The following is a 19,391-nucleotide window of genomic DNA, read 5'->3' as shown; positions in this document are numbered from 1 at the left end:
TCCGATGAGAATCAGAAGATTGCACACAAGAACTGTGGTTCTTAGTGCTGCAAAGAAAAGGGCCTGGAAACTTTTTTTTTTTTATTGATTTTATTTCTCCAAGAGATTTCTTACAAAGTGAATTGACCTTGTACAGTTAATTTGATGTTATCTTAAGAAAATAAATGAAGTATGCTTTAGAAAAGAATTATACATGTTCCAACCAGCCATCTCATTTGGCAGTCATTTTCCACAGCTTTTGTGCTTTCTGGGGGTGGGGAGGTGGGGTTGTTTTTACACATGAATGATTAAATCTACACACAGAAATCCAAATTCCAAATTCTTTCTGACCTTCTTCTACAATACCAGCTGAGATCCAGAGACCAAGCACCAATCAAGGGGCAGGGTTGGGGGGGTGTTCTTTTTCCAAGGCTGCAGTTGCCTCGGGCTGCTTGGCCATCAATCCTCAAAGTGGCATCCCCAGAAGATGTGACTGAGGTCCGAGCAGTGCCCACACGTGAACCTAGCCATTCTTCCCAAAGTTATGGCATTTGTGGGACACACAAGAGGGACTTAATTGCATCCCATGGAAAAAGAGGTTGTCTCCTTGTCCTGTTTGCAGTCAGCCCTTTGAGAGCACAAGATGCTGCAGCCAGGGAACCTTCCACTCCAGAGTTCCACATTGCTAGGTCCTCACCCAGCAGCCCTCATGTTTTCACTCCATCCCTGGGACATGGGGGCCACTTTCCAGCTCTCAACTGTATGAGCATCTGGAGAGGTTTTCAATCTGGATATTGTGGATCGAAAAGGAATCGCTGCTGCACTTCCCGGGACCTTTGCTCAAGAGCCCCAGCTCCGTATTCCTGCATTGAGCTGGGCAGCAGGTGCTGTCCTGGGTTTGTTCTCAGTCACCCAATCAAACCTGCCTGAACGGGAACATAAGGACCTATACCAGGCTATTTTTCTGCCTTCTTTCAGTCAATGCTCATAAATTTGCTCACTCAACAGCCAACACATTTGGAGACAGGGACAGGTTACTGATTTGCAGTCCCTGGGTTGTTGTCTTTAGCCCTCCTCAGGCTGGTTTCCCTTGGGGTTTGGAGACAACTAACAATCCCCAAAGCCTCAGATGTAGAGCTCAGAGAGGAAAAGTGGGAAAGTGGGCCAGGGTGTGTGTGTGTCTCCATCATTTCCTTTGCTTTTATGAGTCACCACTGGTTCCAAGGTTTCTTTCCCTGCAGGTCAGGGAGGAGGCCTGGCCGATGCAGGAGGAAGGTGGCAGGAGGAGGTGTAGGTGGCGGCCAAGAGACCCTGAGAAGCAGCATCCCTGGAGCTCTTTCCAGACTCATTCAGTTCAGTTGGCGCTGGATGATTCCACGAGAGTGTGGGAAGCAAAGGGCCCTGGGGAGGGGCTGCTAAGCCAGCAATGTGGGTAGTACTTTCTGGGAAACTCAAAGCACCAGGGCACCCTGGGCAGCTTCGTTTCTGAGTCAGTGAAAGGTATGGAGGGGCAACTGTGGGGCAGAGGGAGAAAGGTGAAGGTGGGACAGGGAAGGGGCAGTTGGGGAGGGGGCTCAGTCCTTAGTCTTTATTTTCTCCATGGAGAACCTCACTCTGAACTTGGAGAGGCTGCAGAGTCCCCATCCTCAGGGTCCTGCCCATGGGGAGAGACAGGCTGACCCCCTTTCACACGCTTCCACTTCATCCTTCGGTTCTGGAACCACACTTTCACCTGAGGGAGGAAGCAAAGGAGACTGATCACTCCAGGGCCCAGGTGACTTCCTCCCCATGGTGATGCTCAAGCGAGCCAGGGTACAACTAACTCCAGGGACCCCAGCTTGAAACCCTCACTTGCTGCTCCCCATTTTTCCCAAGACCCCAAGAAATGAGGCTAAAGGGAGGACATACTAGTCAGCTGAGAGGTCCACCTTGTATCTCAAGATGAAGCCCCAGACAGGTGCAGGAACCTCTGCATGGGCCCCACCCTTTCACATGTCCCACCTTTCCTGTGCCAACACGCCTCCCTCAAAGGTCTGGGAGCAGAGGGTCATCAACCTCATCCTTAGGTACATTTATAGAGCACTTTTCAGTTTAGATAGCTCTGATCAGCACATTTTCTGGTCTGAGTCTAGGATTATGACCTCATTTAACAAATGGAGACCCCAGAGTCATGGACTTGGCAGAGACAGGATCTACAGACAGGATCTTCTGATTCAAAATCTAACACTCTGGCAGAGTTCTCTGTCAACTGAATACTGTTATAGAATGTTGTTGGTGTTATTCTATATCAGAACATGGGTATAGGCAGGGTGAGATGATCTGAGGAAAGGCCTCAGCAAAGGGCCAGGGAAGTTTTTCTCCAAGTGTGCCCAGGAACAAGCTGCATATCCTCATGACCTGGAGAACTTATCACAAATGCAGATTCTCATTCCCTCTCATCATTATTGCAAAATTCCAGAACCCCAGGGTTCTGGAACCTGCATTTGAACAAGTGCCGAGGTGATTCCACTATCCGCTCAAGTCTGGGGAATAAGCAGATCAGATGTACAGAGAATCACCTGGGGGATATTTGAGAAATCTGGGTGTCTGGATTCCATCCCAGATCAATTACAATGATCCCAAAGAGTGGAGCTCAAACATCAGTGTTATTAAAATCTCCTCGGATGATTCTCAGGTACAGCCACAGTTGAGAACCACTGGTTGGGTGGAGGGAGAAGAAAAAGAAAGTCCAGGGCGGGGTGATGGGAAGAGAGAGAAGGAAGCAGGTGAGAGAGCAGTGAGGAGGTAGGGCTGCCTGGGCTGTACCTGTCGCTCAGAGAGGTCCAGGTTTACCGCGATCTCATATCTGCGGAGCCGGGTCAGGTAGTTATGGTGAGCGAACTCAGCCTCCAGCTCCCGCAGCTGCTCCTTGGTGAAGGCTGTCCTCTCCTTCCGGGCCTTGCTGCTGCCTTCTGGTTTCCCTCGGTTCTCTTGATTGTCTGGGGAGAAAGGACCCCCAAATAAGAAGATGTGAGCTGAGGGGGCTCGGTTGGGCAACCTTCTTTGGAGGATGCTGAGAAAGAAGCTACCGTGTTCCTTCATTCTTTTTAGTGCTGTATCCTGACAATTGGGAAGCTTTTGGGGCTCCCAATCTCAGTCCCAACCCCTGCCCTGCAACTTTTCTATTTCCAAAGGATGTAAGGCTGTTCTTGGCTGTTTAATGATCTCTGACCCCAGCCAAGCCCTAGCATGACATTAGTGGCTGTTGCATGTGTACCAGATGCTCTACAACAAATTCTCAAGGCATGTCAGGTCAGCGGCATCAGTCTCTCTTGAAAACTTGTTAGAAATGCAAAATCCTAGGGCGTCACCCCAGACCCATTGGATTAGAAATTGGGGTGGGGTGGGGACTCAGTAATTTTTTTAACAAGACTTCCTGATATTTCTGGTGCATGACCAAGTTTATACACTTCTGCTCTAAGACCTTACTACCCAAAGTTTCTCAGGCAGCCAGCAGCAGCAGCATTGCTGGGAAGCTGGTCACACAGGCTGAATCTCGGCCTTGCCCCAGACCTACTGACTCAGCCTCAGAGGGCCAAGTCTGAAAAGCCATCTGAACCCTGGGGAGGAGGCTGGTGTTAGACACAGTGGGACTCTGTCATAAAAGCTAACAGGGCCAGAGGAACATAAACTCTGTGCCAGGCACTCTACCAAGCACCTGGCATGCATTAGTCCCCTAATCTTCACAATTACCCAACCAGGTGATTTTAGTATTAGCCATATTTTATACACCAGAAAACTAAGCACAGAGTTCAAATTGATCAAGTTTATCCAGCCAGGGAGTGATGGAGACCGGAATGAAACCCAGGCAGTTTGAGTCGCATACTGTTCAAATGCAATATTTGTAGAATTAAAAACTGTAAAGTCCTGTGCAGATCAAAAGGGCTGTGCTGTGTCTTATCTTTTGAGCTAGTGGCTGGACCTTCACTTCCACGGTGGTACACAGAGCAGCACAGGGAGGAGACCTACACACCCACACAATTAACTAACAAAGTGTGCCTCCTGGCCCGTGAATGGCTGCAGGAACCATTCCTGTCATGCTCTAATATTCTGCGCTCTCTTCATTGGTCTCCTTTTACAGGCATGGGGACTGTGGCTCAGAATCAGGGGCTTGACCGAGAGCTGCGCCCCAACCCACTGCCTGCGCGGCCAGGGGTGGGTTCTCTGTTCTCCAAGGCCAGGTTTAGGCCGACCTGGGTGGTGGGCGGAGGATGCAGACGGGATGTAAGTCAGGCCAGCCGCCCACACTCTGGGCTCAGCTGCCAAACGGCGGAGGGGCCTGGGGAGGTAGAAACCCCACATTAACCGGGAGATCCAATTAGAACTTTGAGCCTGGCTGGTTCTTTCTTATGCTTTCCATTCAACTCGTTTGTACTTCGGTTTCCCCGACTTCCGCCCCCGGGGCCGACTGCGGGGGCACCAGGAGAGAGGGGCGGGGTGGGCGGCTCTGCAATCCCGAGAGGAGCGGGCGATCGACGCTCCTCTCCCGCTGTGGCCGCCCCGGGAACCCCGAGATGGCCCGAGGGTGCTTCCCGCAGTCTAGATGCCTGGCCCGTGGGAGTCACGATGTCCTGGCCCCGGTGCCCGCGCCCGATTCGCGGGGGCTGCCTGCAGGGCTCTCCTGGGGACAGGGGAGGGGGCGAGCTCCGCAGCGCGGGCTGCCTGCCCGGAGGCCTCTGGCTCCAGACCGGAGAAGGCAGGCCAGACCCCTCCGGAAGCCGGAGCGTGGGCTGGAGAGGAAGGACGCGCAGCTCCGGGCCGGGGTCCCCGAGGAGCCCCCCGGCCTTGGCGGCTGCCAGAGCCGCACCCCGTCCTGGCGGCAGTCTGGGGAGGATCAGGCAGCAGATGGACGGCCTCCCCAGGGCACATCCCGGCCTGTGGACGCGAAAGTGAGGCCAGGAAACCCAGGCCCCTTCCAGACTCCTGGTGTCTAGTTCCACAACCTCCTCCTGTCCCGGGGTTCACAGTGCTCAGAGCCTTTCCTTGTCCCAGCGGCGGGTAGCCAATAGTCCAGAGGACTTGCGCAGAGGTTTCAATCCTGAATCTTCTTGCTGGAGACTTTGAGGAAGTTACTTAACCTCTCTGGGCTCTCCTCACAAGAAATTGAAGAAAATAAGGCACGTACCTCCCAGGGCTATTTTGGGAAGACTGGATGAGCTAATGTGTGTAGAAAATGCTTTTAAAATCTAAAGTTACTGGACAAATATATCGTTCCAGTGTTTTCACTCCACGAACTGCCATGGGAAAGCCGGTATAATAAGAGTTGGCATTTCTGAAGGCTTCTCTGTGCTTAGATACACTCACTTGTTTAATCCTTGCCACACATCTCCTCTGGGAGTAGGTGCTATTATTATCCCCTTTTAGCAAGGCTATGTGGATTTGCCTTGATCATTTGGTTAATAGCTCTTTCCAAGGGATGCTTTCCTCACTTTTGCTTCTAGCCAGTAGCTCCTGTACCTGGCACATGCTAAACCGTCTGTGGTTATACAGAGGAAGCAGCCTCAGAGAGGCCCAGGAGCTTGCCCAGTGTGCCCAGCAGCCTTTCAGCCACAGAAGGGAGATTTGAATACAGATCCACCTGATTAAAGCCAAGGCTTTCTCAATCTTAGCATCAGATTCTCTACCTTCTGGTTGGCCCTGGCCAGGTCCTGGAAAGGGACCATAGCAGCTCTGCTTGTCTCCACTTCCAGGGCTCTTAGGGGCATGGCCCTAGGTTGACACCCATACCCACCCTCCCCTTTTCTTAGGCCTTCCTAGGTGTGCACAGCTGCCTTGTGCTCTTCCAGAAAACAACTCCCCATGTCCCCCCAAGTCCTGAACACAATCCTCCCTAGCAAAAGTGAAGAAAGGGAAATGACCCCTTTGCAGCTGGTCTGGGACTAATTGTGTAGGCAGCTGGCCACCCCCACCAAGCCAACTCCTGCCCTCGCGCTTCCTCTCCTGTCTCTGTCCTGATTTAGGTTCTGGGGCTTCAGGGCCTAATGCCTCCCCATGCTCTGGGAGAATGATTGTCCCTCATTAACTTTCCAGAGTGGCATAAACTTTTACACTGTTAGGATTGATAAAGGCACCAGAAGTATGGGGAAGGCACTGCGAATGTCAGGTGGAAGTTATTGTCCTCTTGTTTTGCAACAATATTAAAAATGGCAATATTTTTATCAAGACAGGAAAAGAAAACCATGAGCACTATTTTTTTTTTGCCATTTCTGGCTGGGGATGTCCAAGTCTGCCAATTCAGGGGCACAGTTCAAGTGCATACTACCACATGTAAAGAACTCATGCCCTGGGTAGATTACATCTTTGTTGGGCAGGCTCCCTCTCCTTTTTGGGCCAATTTCTCCATGTGTAGAAGCATGAGATTAGACAGGACTCTTTCCCCTGGAGAGGTGGAGTTCCTTCCCAATATATAAGCCCTGATACCCTCTTTTCCTCTCTCTGTCCCTTTTCTTTGGACAACATCTGGCCTTGATGAACTCTGTGGCCACTTCCATCTCTTACTGCATGATCAGTCACAAAATTCTCTCCAACTTTCCCTCGGTTCTCAGCCCAAAGATTGGGCATATGCTAGAGAATTTCTCTCTCCCTCCCACATGCAAAACTTCCTGTCCTGAGCTGAGTGAGGGGTACTGTATTTGCAGATGCATCTGGGGACCCATTGGAGAGCCTAGGCCTTTGCACTCACAGGTGCTGGCTCCAGGGAGGAGTTTTCTGACCTTGGGCAAGTCATTGAAGTTCTCTGAGCCCCAGTTTCTTCATTTGCAAAATAAGAATAGCTACACCCACTGTGATTATAAAGCCAATGAGAAGGTAAAATGAGACCGATAACATGTACTGAGCCCTAGTGTGGTGCTGGGCCCAGTGAGACTCTGATTTTAATGGATGTGATGTTTGAGATGTGATTCACCAGCTTAAAAAAGATGCTCGAAAAGCACCACTTCTCCAGCCCTGTGTGGAAGGGATGCCCTTCTAATGTCTGACTTTTCAGCTATTTTCCCTTCACTTCTTTTCTACATGTGTGAATACGGATCTGCATATTCGGGACACTATTGGCACCACTCCTTGAGTCTTCCAGGGGGCCCAGGCTCCCATGCACAGTTACAGAATGGCCATCCACATTGGTTCTCCTGGTCCTGCTTCTCTCTGGGGTAGCCACTGCTTTTGGCAGGATCACAGAGGGAGGAGGCAAACCCTCAGCTGGCTGCCTCTGTGGTTAGGGAGAAGCCACCTACCCCAAGCAGGGCCACGAGGGAACAGTCAACAGTACCCCAAGAAATGCAAACAGGATGTGTGTGTGTGATTGCAGTTTCCACCATGAGCTTTTACATAGTCCAAGGCGAATTATTTCATAAGTAGCTGTCAGGTTTGGCAGGCCTTCCTAAAGTTAGCAGACAGCCTTATCAGAGCTGCAGGAAGGTTCCATCAGCCGAGTGGAACATGCCTTTCTGGAGTCCTGTGTTCCCACTCCCCACTCCACAGCATTATTTTACATATATTTCTATCCAAGACCATACAGAAAGCCACATGTCCCAGATTCAAATAGCACTTTGCAGTTGACGGTGGATTTCTTTCTCCCATAGAGAAACTTCTTTTGGGCTTTCATATCTACTCCAGGATCACAGAATAGTAGAGCTGGAAGGGATTTTAGAGAAGACTTATTGTCCCTGTTCATTTTATAGGTGAGACAGAGAAGGTAAGGGACTAGTCTAAGAATACAGAAAGTTAGTTGCTTACTGGGCCTGGATTCTGTACTTCCTTATAGGTAGCTATTTATACACCATCATGCTGCTTCCTATTGAATCATTATTATTATTATTATTACTTTTTTTTTCCAGTTCTGGGGGTTGAACCCAGGGCCTTGCACATGCTAGGCAAGTGCTCTACTACTGAGCTACACCCCAGTCCCTGTCCTAGTAATTATTCTGGGAGGACCCCTGAGGACCTGCTTGGGCCCCAATCGCTGTTCTAAATTTCAGTTAGCCCATTGAACAGATAAGGAAATTAGACCCAGAGGCTAAATGGCTTGTCTAGTTCTCCTGGGACAAGTCTAGGGCTATAGCCACATATCACACTGCCCTAAAGCAGGGTGGCAGGGGTGGATAATGGAGGCTGTGTCTACTCCAGGTCTGGGTCTGGGTCCAGGTCTGGATCCCTATTGCCAGGGAAGGGAGAGAAAGGGACTGTTTGACTATGACCTCAGTAGGTGAGGCAAACCCCCTGAACATGGTGCCTGCAGCTTCTTGGGCTGCCACACTAGGGACACTTTGAGGTGATCATTAGCTCTGCTGCTTTCACCTTCAGGAGTAGGGCTCCAAGTCCATCAAAACCAGACCAGACCTGGAATGAGCCAGACCAAGACCAGTTGGATGTTCCCATCTGGGACCTCCTGGGCTTGGCCTGACTTTCTCACTCAGCCCTTCCCGAATAGCCAGACCCTTCCACTCTTGCAAGTGCCTAAATGTATATATGGGCAGGGGTCCTCTTTGAGGAGCCCAGCAGTGGGGACAGGGAATTCAGGGTATGTTTTCTGGAAAAGAAGCAGATTCTTCTGGAATGGGAAGGCCTGGTCTTGGAGAGTCCCAGATGTGGTGGAACTGTGAGTTTAGGCAGTGGTGAGGGAGAGTGGGAGGGACTGTGGAATATGGAAAAACCAGCAACAGGGGGAACAGAGGTGGCGGTGGCAACAGGAGGTGAAGATAGCAGCCTTTTTGTTGTTGTGGTGGTGGTGTGGGGAATGGAACTCAGGGCCTGGTGCATACCAGGCAAGCTCCTTATCCCTGAGCCACATCCCCAGACTTGGGGAGCAGCCTTTGAGAGAGGCTGGGGAGGCCCAGGCAGCACTGGGCTTTGTGTGTGTTTATAAGTTCCAGATGTCACCCTCAGTTGTCACCAAAGGAAGTAGAGGCTTCAGGATCTAGGGCTGCTGCTCATTGGTCCCCCTGTACTGTGCAAAGAAAACAGGGAAAAGCAAGAAATAGAAGAGGACAGGTTGGGTCCTGGCCAGAGGCAGGGAATTGGGTGCGAAATTCCCAACTCTGTGTATAGAGAGGGCATTGGGGGCTCCAGGGCCTGCAGGGGATGTGAGACCTGCCTCTCAGGAAGAAAGAATCCATCCAACTTTCCTGATTTATTCAAACCAGAGAAATAGGCAACCTGAGTCCCTATCTGGTAGGGCAGTGGGCAGAGCTGAAGCAGTCCCTTCACTGACCTTCTCGTGGCCCATGGGCCCTTTGAACCTTTCCATCTTACATCTTGGTCAAGATTCTGCTGCCTCAGCAGAAATAGACTTTCTCCAGAACTTCCTGACCATAGCCGGTTAGGGGCCTGAGCAGGCCAGGATTTGTGCTGGTGCCTCTGAGTTCAGATGTGGCCAAGGCCTCAGTCCTGTTTGGGCCCCAAACTTTGCTTTTCAGAGACAGAGCAGGAGCTGGAACTCTGGCCAGGAGCTCTAGCCAGGAGGCAGGGAATGCGAGGAGGAAGGATGGCCAAGTGTGGAGTTATTTTCTCCTCTAAGCTAGTCACCTCAGGCCCTAAGCTTCTTTCTGGATGGGGCTTCTAGGTTGGGTGCGGTGGTACACGCCTATAATCCCAGCGTCTCTGGAGACTGAGGCAGGAGAATTGGGAGTTCAAAGCCAGCCTCAGCAACTTAATGAGGCCCTAAGCAATTCAGTGAGACCCTGTTTCTAAAAATAAAATACAAAAAGGGCTGGGGTTGTGGCTTAGTGGTTGAGTGCCTCAGAGTTCAATCCCTGGTACCAAAAAAAGAAAAGAAAAAAAGAGGGGCTATAGCCACTGTGTACCCTTCAACCACACCCTGCCCAGCACTGCAATGACCCTTGACCAGACAGCATTTAAAGCCAGGCCACCCCGGCTGGTGGCAGGTAGCAATGGCTCCAATTTAGCTCAGGTCACTTTGCCTAGCCAGGATTTGAACATGAGCAATTTGGGATGCAGCCAGCATGAGGGGGAGATGTTGAAGACAGAAGGGGACTCATTTATCTCCACATCTGACCCCAGCACCACATGGGGGATTCCTGAAGAGTCAGCCCAGCCTGCATGTTTATGCATCTTTCTGACCCCCAGACCCCAGCACTCACTCTGACCATGGGCTGAGTTTATGATTGAAGTCTGGCTCTTTGAAAACCTTTTTCATCAGTGAGACTGTAAAAGCACATGACTCAGGGTGAAACACTCATGCCAGGCGGTGCAGCTGCTCTCAGAGAGAAAGTGAGAAAATAAATGCAATTGAGACTATTGACCAGATATTGAATGAGCAATTCCTGTGTGTAAATGTGTCATCAGGAGCTAGGGGAGATGCAGGTGATGTCATACCATTCTGATCTTCTAGACCCTTTAGTTTTAAGGGGACAGGGAGTTGTGTGCATCCATAACTCTGGATGCAAGGTCAACTGGGTTTGATGCCACTGTAGAGGTTCACACAAGGCACCATTCATGTGTGCAGGAATGGAGATCAAGAAAGGATTCTGACATATTTAGGAAACTAGGAACAGCAGGAAATTATCACAACCTAATGAGGAGCATATGTGAAAAACCCACAGCTAATATCATACTCAATGGTGAAAAACTGAAAGCTTCGCTCTAAAATCAGGATCTGGAACAAGGCAAGGATGCTCATTCTTGCCACAACCATTCAAAATAGTACTGGAAGAGGCTGGGGTTGTGGCTCAGAGGTAGAGTGCTTGCCTGGCATGCATGAGGCACTGGGTTCGATCCTCAGCACCACATAAATATAAAATAAAGATATTGTGACCACCTATGACTAAAAAATAAATATTAAAAAAGATAGTACTGGAAGTACTGGCCAGAGCAATTAGGCAAGAAAAAGAAATAAAAAGTCATCCAAATATGAAAGGAAGAAGTAAAATTATCTCTCTGTTCACAGATGACATGATCTTATACACTGAAAACCCTAAGATTCCACATAAAAAAGAACTGTTAGAATAATAAATTTAGTAAAATTGCAAGATATAAAATAACACACAAAAATCAGTTGTGTTTCTATACACTAACAATCCAAAAGGGAAATTAAAGAAAATAATTCCATTTACAAGAAAATTGAAAACAGTAAAAATTTTAAGAATAAACTTAACCAAACCTAACCAAGGTATTTTATTTCTTTCAGTAATAAAACATTACTGAAAGAAATTAAAAAAAAAAAAAACACAAATAAATGGAAAGACATTGTGTTCATGGATCAGAAGACTTAATATAGTAAAACAATCCACATTTCCTCAAATGCGTAAGGCCCTAGGTTCAAGCCCCAGCATCACAAAAGCAAAGAAAAAAACAAACAAAACCTCAGAAATTCAATAAAATCCCTATCAAAATCCCAATGACATTTTTCGACAAAAATCCTAAAATTCATATGGAATCTAAAAGGACTCTAAGTAGGCAAAACAATTTTGAGAAGGAAAAACAAAACCAGAGGCCTCATGCTTCCTAATTTTGAAACATTAAAAAGCTACGGCAGTTGAACCATGGAATGAAGACAAAGACGAATGGAACAGAATAGAGAGGTCAGAAATAAACCCTCAAATGATCTTTGATAAAGTTGCGAAGGCTACACAATGGGAAAAGGATAGCTTTTTTTTTTTTTGTACCAGGGATTGAACTCAGGGGTACTCAACCACTGAGCCACATCCCCAGCCCTATTTTGTATTTTATTTAGATTCAGGGTCTCACCAAGTTGCTAAGTGCCTCTCTGTTGCTGAGGCTGGCTTTGAACTGGTTATTCTTCTGTCTCAGCCTCTGGAGCTGCTGGGATTACAGGCGTGTGCCACTTTGCATGGCAAGGATAGCATCTTTAACAGATGGGGTGCTGGGAGAACTAGACATCCACATGTATGAAGCTGGATCCTGACCTCACACTGTACAAAATTAAGTCAAGATGGATTGAAGACCTAAGTGAAAGACCTACAAATATAAAACTCCTAAACTCCTATGGGAAAGCTTCATGATTTGGATTTGGTGATGATTTTTGTAGATATGATTGCAAAAGCACAGGCAACAAAAGCAAAAATAGACAAACAGGACTGCATTAAACTTAAAAACTGCATGGCAAAGAAAACAATCAACAGAGTGAAAACAACCAATGGAATGGGAAAAAATATTTGCAAATCATATTTCTGATAAGGGTTAACATTCAGAATATATGAAGAACTACAACTCAATACAACCCTCTCCAAAGAATCCATTCAAAATGGATGAAGAACCTGAATAGACATTTCTCCCAAGAAGATACATAAATGGCCAACAATGATATTAGAGGGTGCTCAATGTGACTAATCATTATGGAAAAGTAAATCAGAACAATCATAAGCTATCACCTTAAACCGTTAGGATAGGAAGGAAGGAAGGAATAAGTGCTGGCCAGGATGTAGAGCAATCTGAACCCTTGGAATATACAACAGTGAGGCTGCTATGGAAAACAGCACGGAGACTCCTTAAAAAAAAATTAAGAATTATCATATAATCTAGAAATTCTACTTCTAAGCATATATCCTCTGAAGAACTGAAAACATGAGCTCAAAGAGATATTTGCAAACCCAAGTTCACTTCAGCATTATTAACAATTGTCAATTGTGTCCATCAACAGATGAATGGATAAAGGAAATATGGTATGGGGTTGGGGATGTGGCTCAATAGTAGAGCGCATGCCTAGCATGCATGAGGATCTGGGTTTGATTCTGTCAGGCTACAATGTTGACAAAACCCGAGGGTATAAATGGGATAAGACAGTCACAAAAAGACCAATACTATGGTTCCACTTATGAGATATCTAAAATAACCAGCCTTCTAGAAAACAGCATGATGATTTTTCAACAGATATAGTTTTTTTCTTTTTTTGCTGAGACGACAGGAATTGAATACAGGGCCTTATGCATCCTCGGCAAGCACTCTACCACTGAACTACCTTCCCTACCCTTGCTCAAAATTTTAATTTAATTGAGTATTGAGACAGGGTCTTACTATGTTGCCCAGGCTGGCCTTGAATTTGTAATCCTCCTGCCTCAGCCTCCTGAGTTGCTAGGATCAGAGGCAGGTGCCACCATACCTGGCTAGAATTTTGTTTTCACAAAATGCAACAATTCTAGAAATCTATCACACAACAATGTATCTATATTTAATTACTATACAGTATCATTTCAAATTAAAGATAGTAAATTTTATATTATGTGGTTTTGACCATTATAAGAAAAAGGAGATTTTAAATATAGAATGTCACATGGTAAGAAATCTTAGGAGAGTTCCTTTATGAAGTTGCAAATTATAGTTCAGCAAAACTTTTTTTTTTTGGGGGGGGGTACCAGGGATTAAACTGAGGTGCACTTGGCCACTGAGCCACATCCCCAGCCCGTATTTTTTATTTGGAGACAGGGTCTCACTGCATTGCTTAGTGCCTCACCGTTGCTGAGGCTGGCTTTGAACTAGCGATCCACTTGCCTCCTTGTCTCAGCCTCCCGAGCCACTGGGATTACAGGCGTGAGACACCGCGCCCGGCCCTTGACTATAGTTTTCACTTACATGATGCTATGTACACAAATAGTCATAAATTTTGTAAAAGAGGTGGGGGATACTCTTGGAAGGGGTAGCTTTTGAGCTGCGTTTTTGAATACGTAGGATTTCAACAGGCAGGAGAACTCTTGAATGCAAACAGCCAGAGCAGTCAGGCAGGAGGGGAAAGTAGGATGTATTTTCCATGCCAGCACAAGGTGTGGCTTTGTGACACCGTGAGTGGAGGTGGAGGTGGGGAGGTGGCCCGTCCTAGGGGGAGATCGGGTGGAGAAGGGCGCGAGAGAGGGACCAATTTGTGGACCGCTTTAAACCTCTGGCACAGTTGCAGGTTTCCGTAGTTGGGCAGGGGCAGGTGGAGATCGGGTCTTGGAGAAAGGAAATCGGGTAAGAGGAGCCCCAAGGAAGCGCACTAGCTGGAGCTGAAGGAGGATGGGACGGAGCGAGTCCGATGAAGAGAGCGCGGGGAGGAGAGCCTACAGTGGTGGCCACGGCGCAGCGCGGCAGGCGCCTGCAGCCAGGCTGATCACACTCAACCTTCCCTTGAACCCCATCAGGAAATCGCTACGAAATCCCTCATCCCCATAAATAAAAGACGACCACAGTAGCAAGGACAGTTTGGGAGAAAACAACAGTGGCCTCACAGCTGTCCCTGTCAGCAGGGGTCTTTAACACCCACTGGCCCCGGGTTGGGAGTGGTTGATGGAATAACATCGCCTGGATCCTCCTGAGTTGGTTCGTGCTGTGAACCAACAGAATGCCTTGGGGTGAGGGAGGGCCAGGGACCCCTCCCGCCTCCCCACCTTTTTTGATCATTTACTGCAGCAAATCAGAGCCAGCTTCCAGTGGGGGCACAGGGGGAGCAGTTGAAGATGGCTGAGGAAGAAGAGGACAGAGCAGAGAATGTTCTTTTTGTAAACACTTTCAGTTACTGGGCCTCTGGGCCAGCCAGTATGGAACACATTTGCCAGGTACAACTTGGTCCCCTTCCCCCCACCCCTCTGGCAGATCTCTGAGCTCCAAGATCCTAAGTGAAGACAACTGGATTTTAGGGCAAAATAATTGCAAGTAGTTCCCATGTCTATGCCCCGGGCTCAGAAATTTCTGAAACAGTGTATTTGAGATATTCAATTCCAATCTCCCAGTAAGTATAGCACTATCTTTCACACCCCTTATTCTGAAGGCTGATTCTGGAAATATGGGCCTAATAAATTTACAGTTGCTATTTATTAAACTCTTACTATGTTAATCTTATGGATCGGCACATTTAACCTTCACAGAGTCTCTAAAGGAAAGTGTTATTGTTATATTTCCATCTTACAGCTGGGGAAGTGAAGGCTGCAAGAAGTTAATTTTCTCAAAGTCTCCCACCCAAAAGTTGGATGCTGACATTGTCACCTGTCAGTTCAACAGTGAAACATTATGGAAAGATGTATTTGTGGTCAATGCTGGTTGACCTTCCAGAGATGGCCCAGCTGGAACTAGGGCGAGACACTCACTCTTGCAGAGCACAGTTTTTTTCTTTTTCTTTTTCTTTTTTCTTTTTTTTTTTTTTTGAGTGCCCCTGAGTTCAAACCAGGAATTGAACCACTGAGCCACACCCCCAGCCCTATTTTGTATTTTATTTAGAGACAGGGTCTCACTGAGTTGCTAAGTGCCTCAACATTGCTGAGGTCAGCTTTGAACTCACGATCCTCCTGTCTCAGTCTCCCAAGCAGCTGGGATTAAGGTGTGTGCCACTGCACCCAGCTTGCAAAGCATAAATTTAAAGGGCACCCAAAATCTCAATAATCAAGACAAATAATGTTTCAATACAATAATTTGAATTATTATCATCTATTTTTTTGCAATGTTGGAAATCAAACCCAGAACCTTCCAAAGACTAAGCAAGCACTTTATCACTGAGCTACCTCCCCAGCTAATTAAGATGCTTTTAAAAAATCAAAATTAATGCAAAAATCCATAGTGAGGGGATGTGGCTCAGTCAGTGGTAGAGCTCATGTGTAGCAGGCACAAGGCCCTGGGTTCCATCCCCAGCTCCAAAACAAATTCTATATGACTAAAATATTACAATTTAAAATAGAGAGAGCCTCTACCAGGGACTCCAGATCAGCCTGGTGGCATGGGGGTTCTTTGTGGACTTGTCCCTTCTGAGCTGAATTCCATTTTCTGGAATTGGTTGAGTCCTGCTCATTATTTTTCCCTTCCTTGGGCTCTTATGAAACTGACCCCTCCTGCCTCCTTCTTCTCCTTCAGTTAAATTCCAAATGAAGACTCTAGCATCTGGGCAATAAATATTTCCCCGCTGAACAGAGAGAGAGCCTGGGGCCAGCTGGGCCCTATGCATGCCGCTGCAATCCTGCCATTGCTCCTGAAGGGACCCCACATGGGGAGAGCCCAGGGGCCCTCCTGAGTGGGAACCTCTTCCCACCAAGAGGTTGACCTTATCAAGAGTGTAGGACAGTCCGCAGAGGGTGTCCACGTGCTATTCAGGTGGTCAGAAGTTGGCACGTGTGCCTACTCTGTAATGGAGTGACCTCAGCCACTAGCCAAAAGGAAGACAGCACGTTCAGCTTGTGCTGAAACTCCAGATGATGAAAGATTTCGCCTGAGCCCAGCAGGCTCTTGGCTTTGCTCATCCTTCCCAGTGCCCTTGGCTCTCAGTTCCCTGGAAAGTGGCTGCTTGCAGCCATGGGGTGTGAGCGGAGCTGGAGGAGCAGCACAGCAGGCGCCACGGAGGGGCATGCTTTTCTACTCGGCACACAGCCACAGCCGAGTGGCGGAGCATGCCTTGGGCTCCAGAAGCACAAAGTGGCCCAACTCAGCAGATCACCATCCAGGGACAGGAATAGTTAACTCTGCCTCTGGGGATTTAGCCATGGGGATATAAAGGATCCTTCTATTTAGCAGCCAGGAGGTCATGCTGTGGTTATTGTCACCCACTGTCAGCACATGACAGGGCTTCGAGCATGGGGACCGATTATTATTTCCCAATGATGATGATGCTTCGAATCTGCTGCAGACTGTGAGATTCAGAGTCACCAAATCTCCTGGTTTGCCTGGGTCCCTGGGGTTTCCCTGGGGTTTTGGACTTTGAATCCAAACACTAGAAAAATCCTGGGCAAATTGAGATGAGGTAGTCACTCTGTTTTGACCCCATTCTTGCAGGATTCCCTTGAAACTTTATCTTTTCTTTCCACACATACAAAATCGAGAGACTAATAAAATCTGTCCTGACTTTGTAAATATTTGTGGGACTCAAAAAAGAAGGTTTGGGGCTGAGGATATGGCTCAGTTGGTAGAGTGCTTGCCTTGCATGCACAAGGCCCAGCTACTTGGGAGGTTGAGGCAAGAGAATCACAAGTTCCAGGCCAGTCTGGGCAACTTACGGAGACTCTGTCTCTAAAATAAAATAACAGCCAGGTATGGTGGCACACACCTGTAATCTCAGCTACTTGTGGGGGGGCTGAGGCAGGAGGATTGCAAGTTCAAGGCCAGCCTTAGCAACTTAACGAGGCCCTAAGCAACTTAGAAAGGACGTCTCAAAATAAAATAAAAGAGCTGGGCATGTAGTCCAGGGGTAAAGAGCCCCTGGGTTAAATCTTCAATACCAAAATAAAATAAGTAAATAATAAATACAATGAATGAATGAATTTGATCAAATAAAATACAGTGGGCTGGGTGTAGCTCCGTTGCCTCGCTAAGTTTCCGCTGCACCTTGGAACTCTGGATCAGAGCACATCCCACTGCTGACAGGCCTCTATAGGTCAATCTTCCTGTAGGTTTGAGATCTTTGAGGTCAGGACCACTTTATTCATCTGAGCACCCCTAGTGTGCTTGGCAAAAGGCAGAAGCTCAGGCAATCTGTGCCAGGACCAAAGCTTTGCATAAAGCAAAGCACTCTGAGTGCCCCTTTGCTTGTTGGTGTGCTCCTTTCCTGGCCTGCCCTTGCTTAGCTCCTGGAAGGTCCTTTATGCGTTTAGACCAGCAGGTCTCCCCTGAGCAAGCTGTGAGGAGTGTAGCCAGGCGACAGGGGCAGGAGGCCGGGACACTGCCTTGTTCAAAGTAGGGCTGGGGGCTGGGGGACCAGGCAAAAGTTGAAAGGGCAGTGAGAGAAGTTGGGAGCACTTTGTGGGGGAGGCTAGGGACAACCACAGCAGGGAGGAGAAGGCCTTCACTTGGGGTCTTAACAAATAGACCAACCCCATCCTCCAGGCTTGGGAGGTCCATCCCCAAACTGGGCTTTACCCAAATTCCCAGGCTCAGAGCAGGGCCCTCAGCAGCCTGCCTCCCTAGCTCTTCCCAAGGCTGGCACTCCCTCAGCAGGGCCCTGCAGCACTGCCTTCCCTGAAGGTCAGCCAGACCTTGACATGCTGAGCTGTCCCCTTGGCCTGGACACATCCCATCTCTGTAGCCTGATCCCTCCTGGGCATCAGCCCCAAACCCTCAGTCCTCTTTCTGTCTCTGTCTCTTGCCTCTCCCATTCCCGCCCTGGGCCTGCTTCTTTGCCTATAGCTTCCTGGAGGTGTAGGGTGGCTCTGCAGGGCCACCCAGAGTCCCAGCCTCAGTCCTAAACCTCTGACCTTTGATCTCAGCTGAATGGTCAGGAAATCCCCCCTCCGATCCTTGACAGTCTGTACCCACAGGCGCCATCCCATGTGTCCTTCAAATCTTGGCTCAACCCATTTTATTCTCTAGCTGGCACATCCTTCCCAGGAACAAGAGTGCTAGGGACACAGACACAGCCCCCATCCCCAGAGAATCCTCAAACTGCTAGAATGGAAGAAACCCCAAGTCGCCTGCATTCAGGTAGGTTAGATAGTATTGTTTGAAATTCGTGATAAGGGCTCTTAGGCTCAGAAAGGGTGAGCAAGCTCCTCAGTGTCACACAGTAAAAGAATGGTCTACTCCTGTGCCACCTACCTGAACTCTCCTTTTTCCGTCTGGATGATTTCTTCTCCGTCTCACTGGCCGTGCTCCCAAGCACCCCGTAGTCCTCGCCTGGGCCTCCCATGGTGTCTACCAGGCCTGGGCTGCTGGCTCCCATCTCCCTGGAGCCTCCAGCTGGGCCCAGGTTGAGCCTCTGCCGGGCCTCGGAGACAGGGAAGTGCCAGTCAGGAGGCTGCGGGAAGGCGGGGTGCTGCTCAGTGAAGAGGCGCTCCTCTTGGGGTAGGCTGTGTGGGGTGGCCGCCAGGCAAGAGGCCGAGAAGTCAGGGTAGGCAGCTGTCGCTGTCGCTGGGAAGTCTGATTTCTGGTGGAAGGAGAATGGGGTTGGCGGGTAGTGGGGTAGCCCTGGGGCCCCGGTGCCTTCCGAGTGGGGGTTTCGAAGGCAGCCCCAGACAGGGGCAGGGGGGTGGGGGCTCCTCATGCAGCTGCTGGCCACAGGATCCATCTGCTGTCTGCTGCCCACCTCAGTCCTTTCAAAAGTTTGACTCTTTACACTTTTTATATTCAAATTTTTTAAAAATGCAAAAACAAAAACAAAATTCAATAGGAGGGGAAATGTTCAACAGCAAATTCACTCCAGGAACCAAAACAAAAACAAAACTAAAGTCTCTTCTGAAAGTACACACACATGTGGCCAGCGACACACACGTGTGTGTGTGTGCACACCTGTGTCGGGCTTCACTGCTTGCTTCCTGCCCCCCGACACACCAGCCTGCCTATCGGGGTCCCTTGTACATGTATTTGTTGCCGATGGCACTAAACATTTTCACTGTCCCAGCCCAGACGCACCAGCGAGGAGGAGATGGTCCTGGAGCCCGAAGCAAATGCCTGCAGAGGGCTGGACCAGGGCTGCTGAGACACACTTTTAAATCCTGCGGTGGGGAGAGAGTGACAAA

General features: G+C 48.7%; 1 protein-coding gene across 2 annotated transcripts; it reads right to left on the bottom strand.

Moving 5' to 3' along the window:
* Positions 1-205: 205 nt before the first annotated feature.
* Meox1 (mesenchyme homeobox 1) lies at positions 206-18,942 on the bottom strand. 2 transcript variants are annotated; one of them, XM_076870655.2, is made up of 3 exons: positions 18,472-18,942; positions 2,785-2,957; positions 206-1,711 (listed from the first exon to the last, which is right to left on the bottom strand). In XM_076870655.2, exons 1-3 carry the CDS (start codon positions 18,938-18,940, stop codon positions 1,589-1,591), a joined length of 765 nt encoding a protein of 254 aa, XP_076726770.1. In that variant the 5' UTR covers positions 18,941-18,942; the 3' UTR covers positions 206-1,588. The 2 variants fall into 2 exon arrangements, with proteins under 2 accessions (XP_076726770.1, XP_076726771.1); XM_076870656.2 differs by lacking the exon at positions 2,785-2,957.
* Positions 18,943-19,391: the final 449 nt, after the last annotated feature.

Source organism: Callospermophilus lateralis, chromosome 11 (genome assembly GCF_048772815.1).
Source record: "Callospermophilus lateralis isolate mCalLat2 chromosome 11, mCalLat2.hap1, whole genome shotgun sequence".
In the NCBI taxonomy this organism is placed as follows: Eukaryota; Metazoa; Chordata; class Mammalia; order Rodentia; family Sciuridae; genus Callospermophilus; species Callospermophilus lateralis.
Note: the sequence above shows the minus strand (reverse complement) of the source record. Positions and strands in the feature narration are given on the sequence as shown.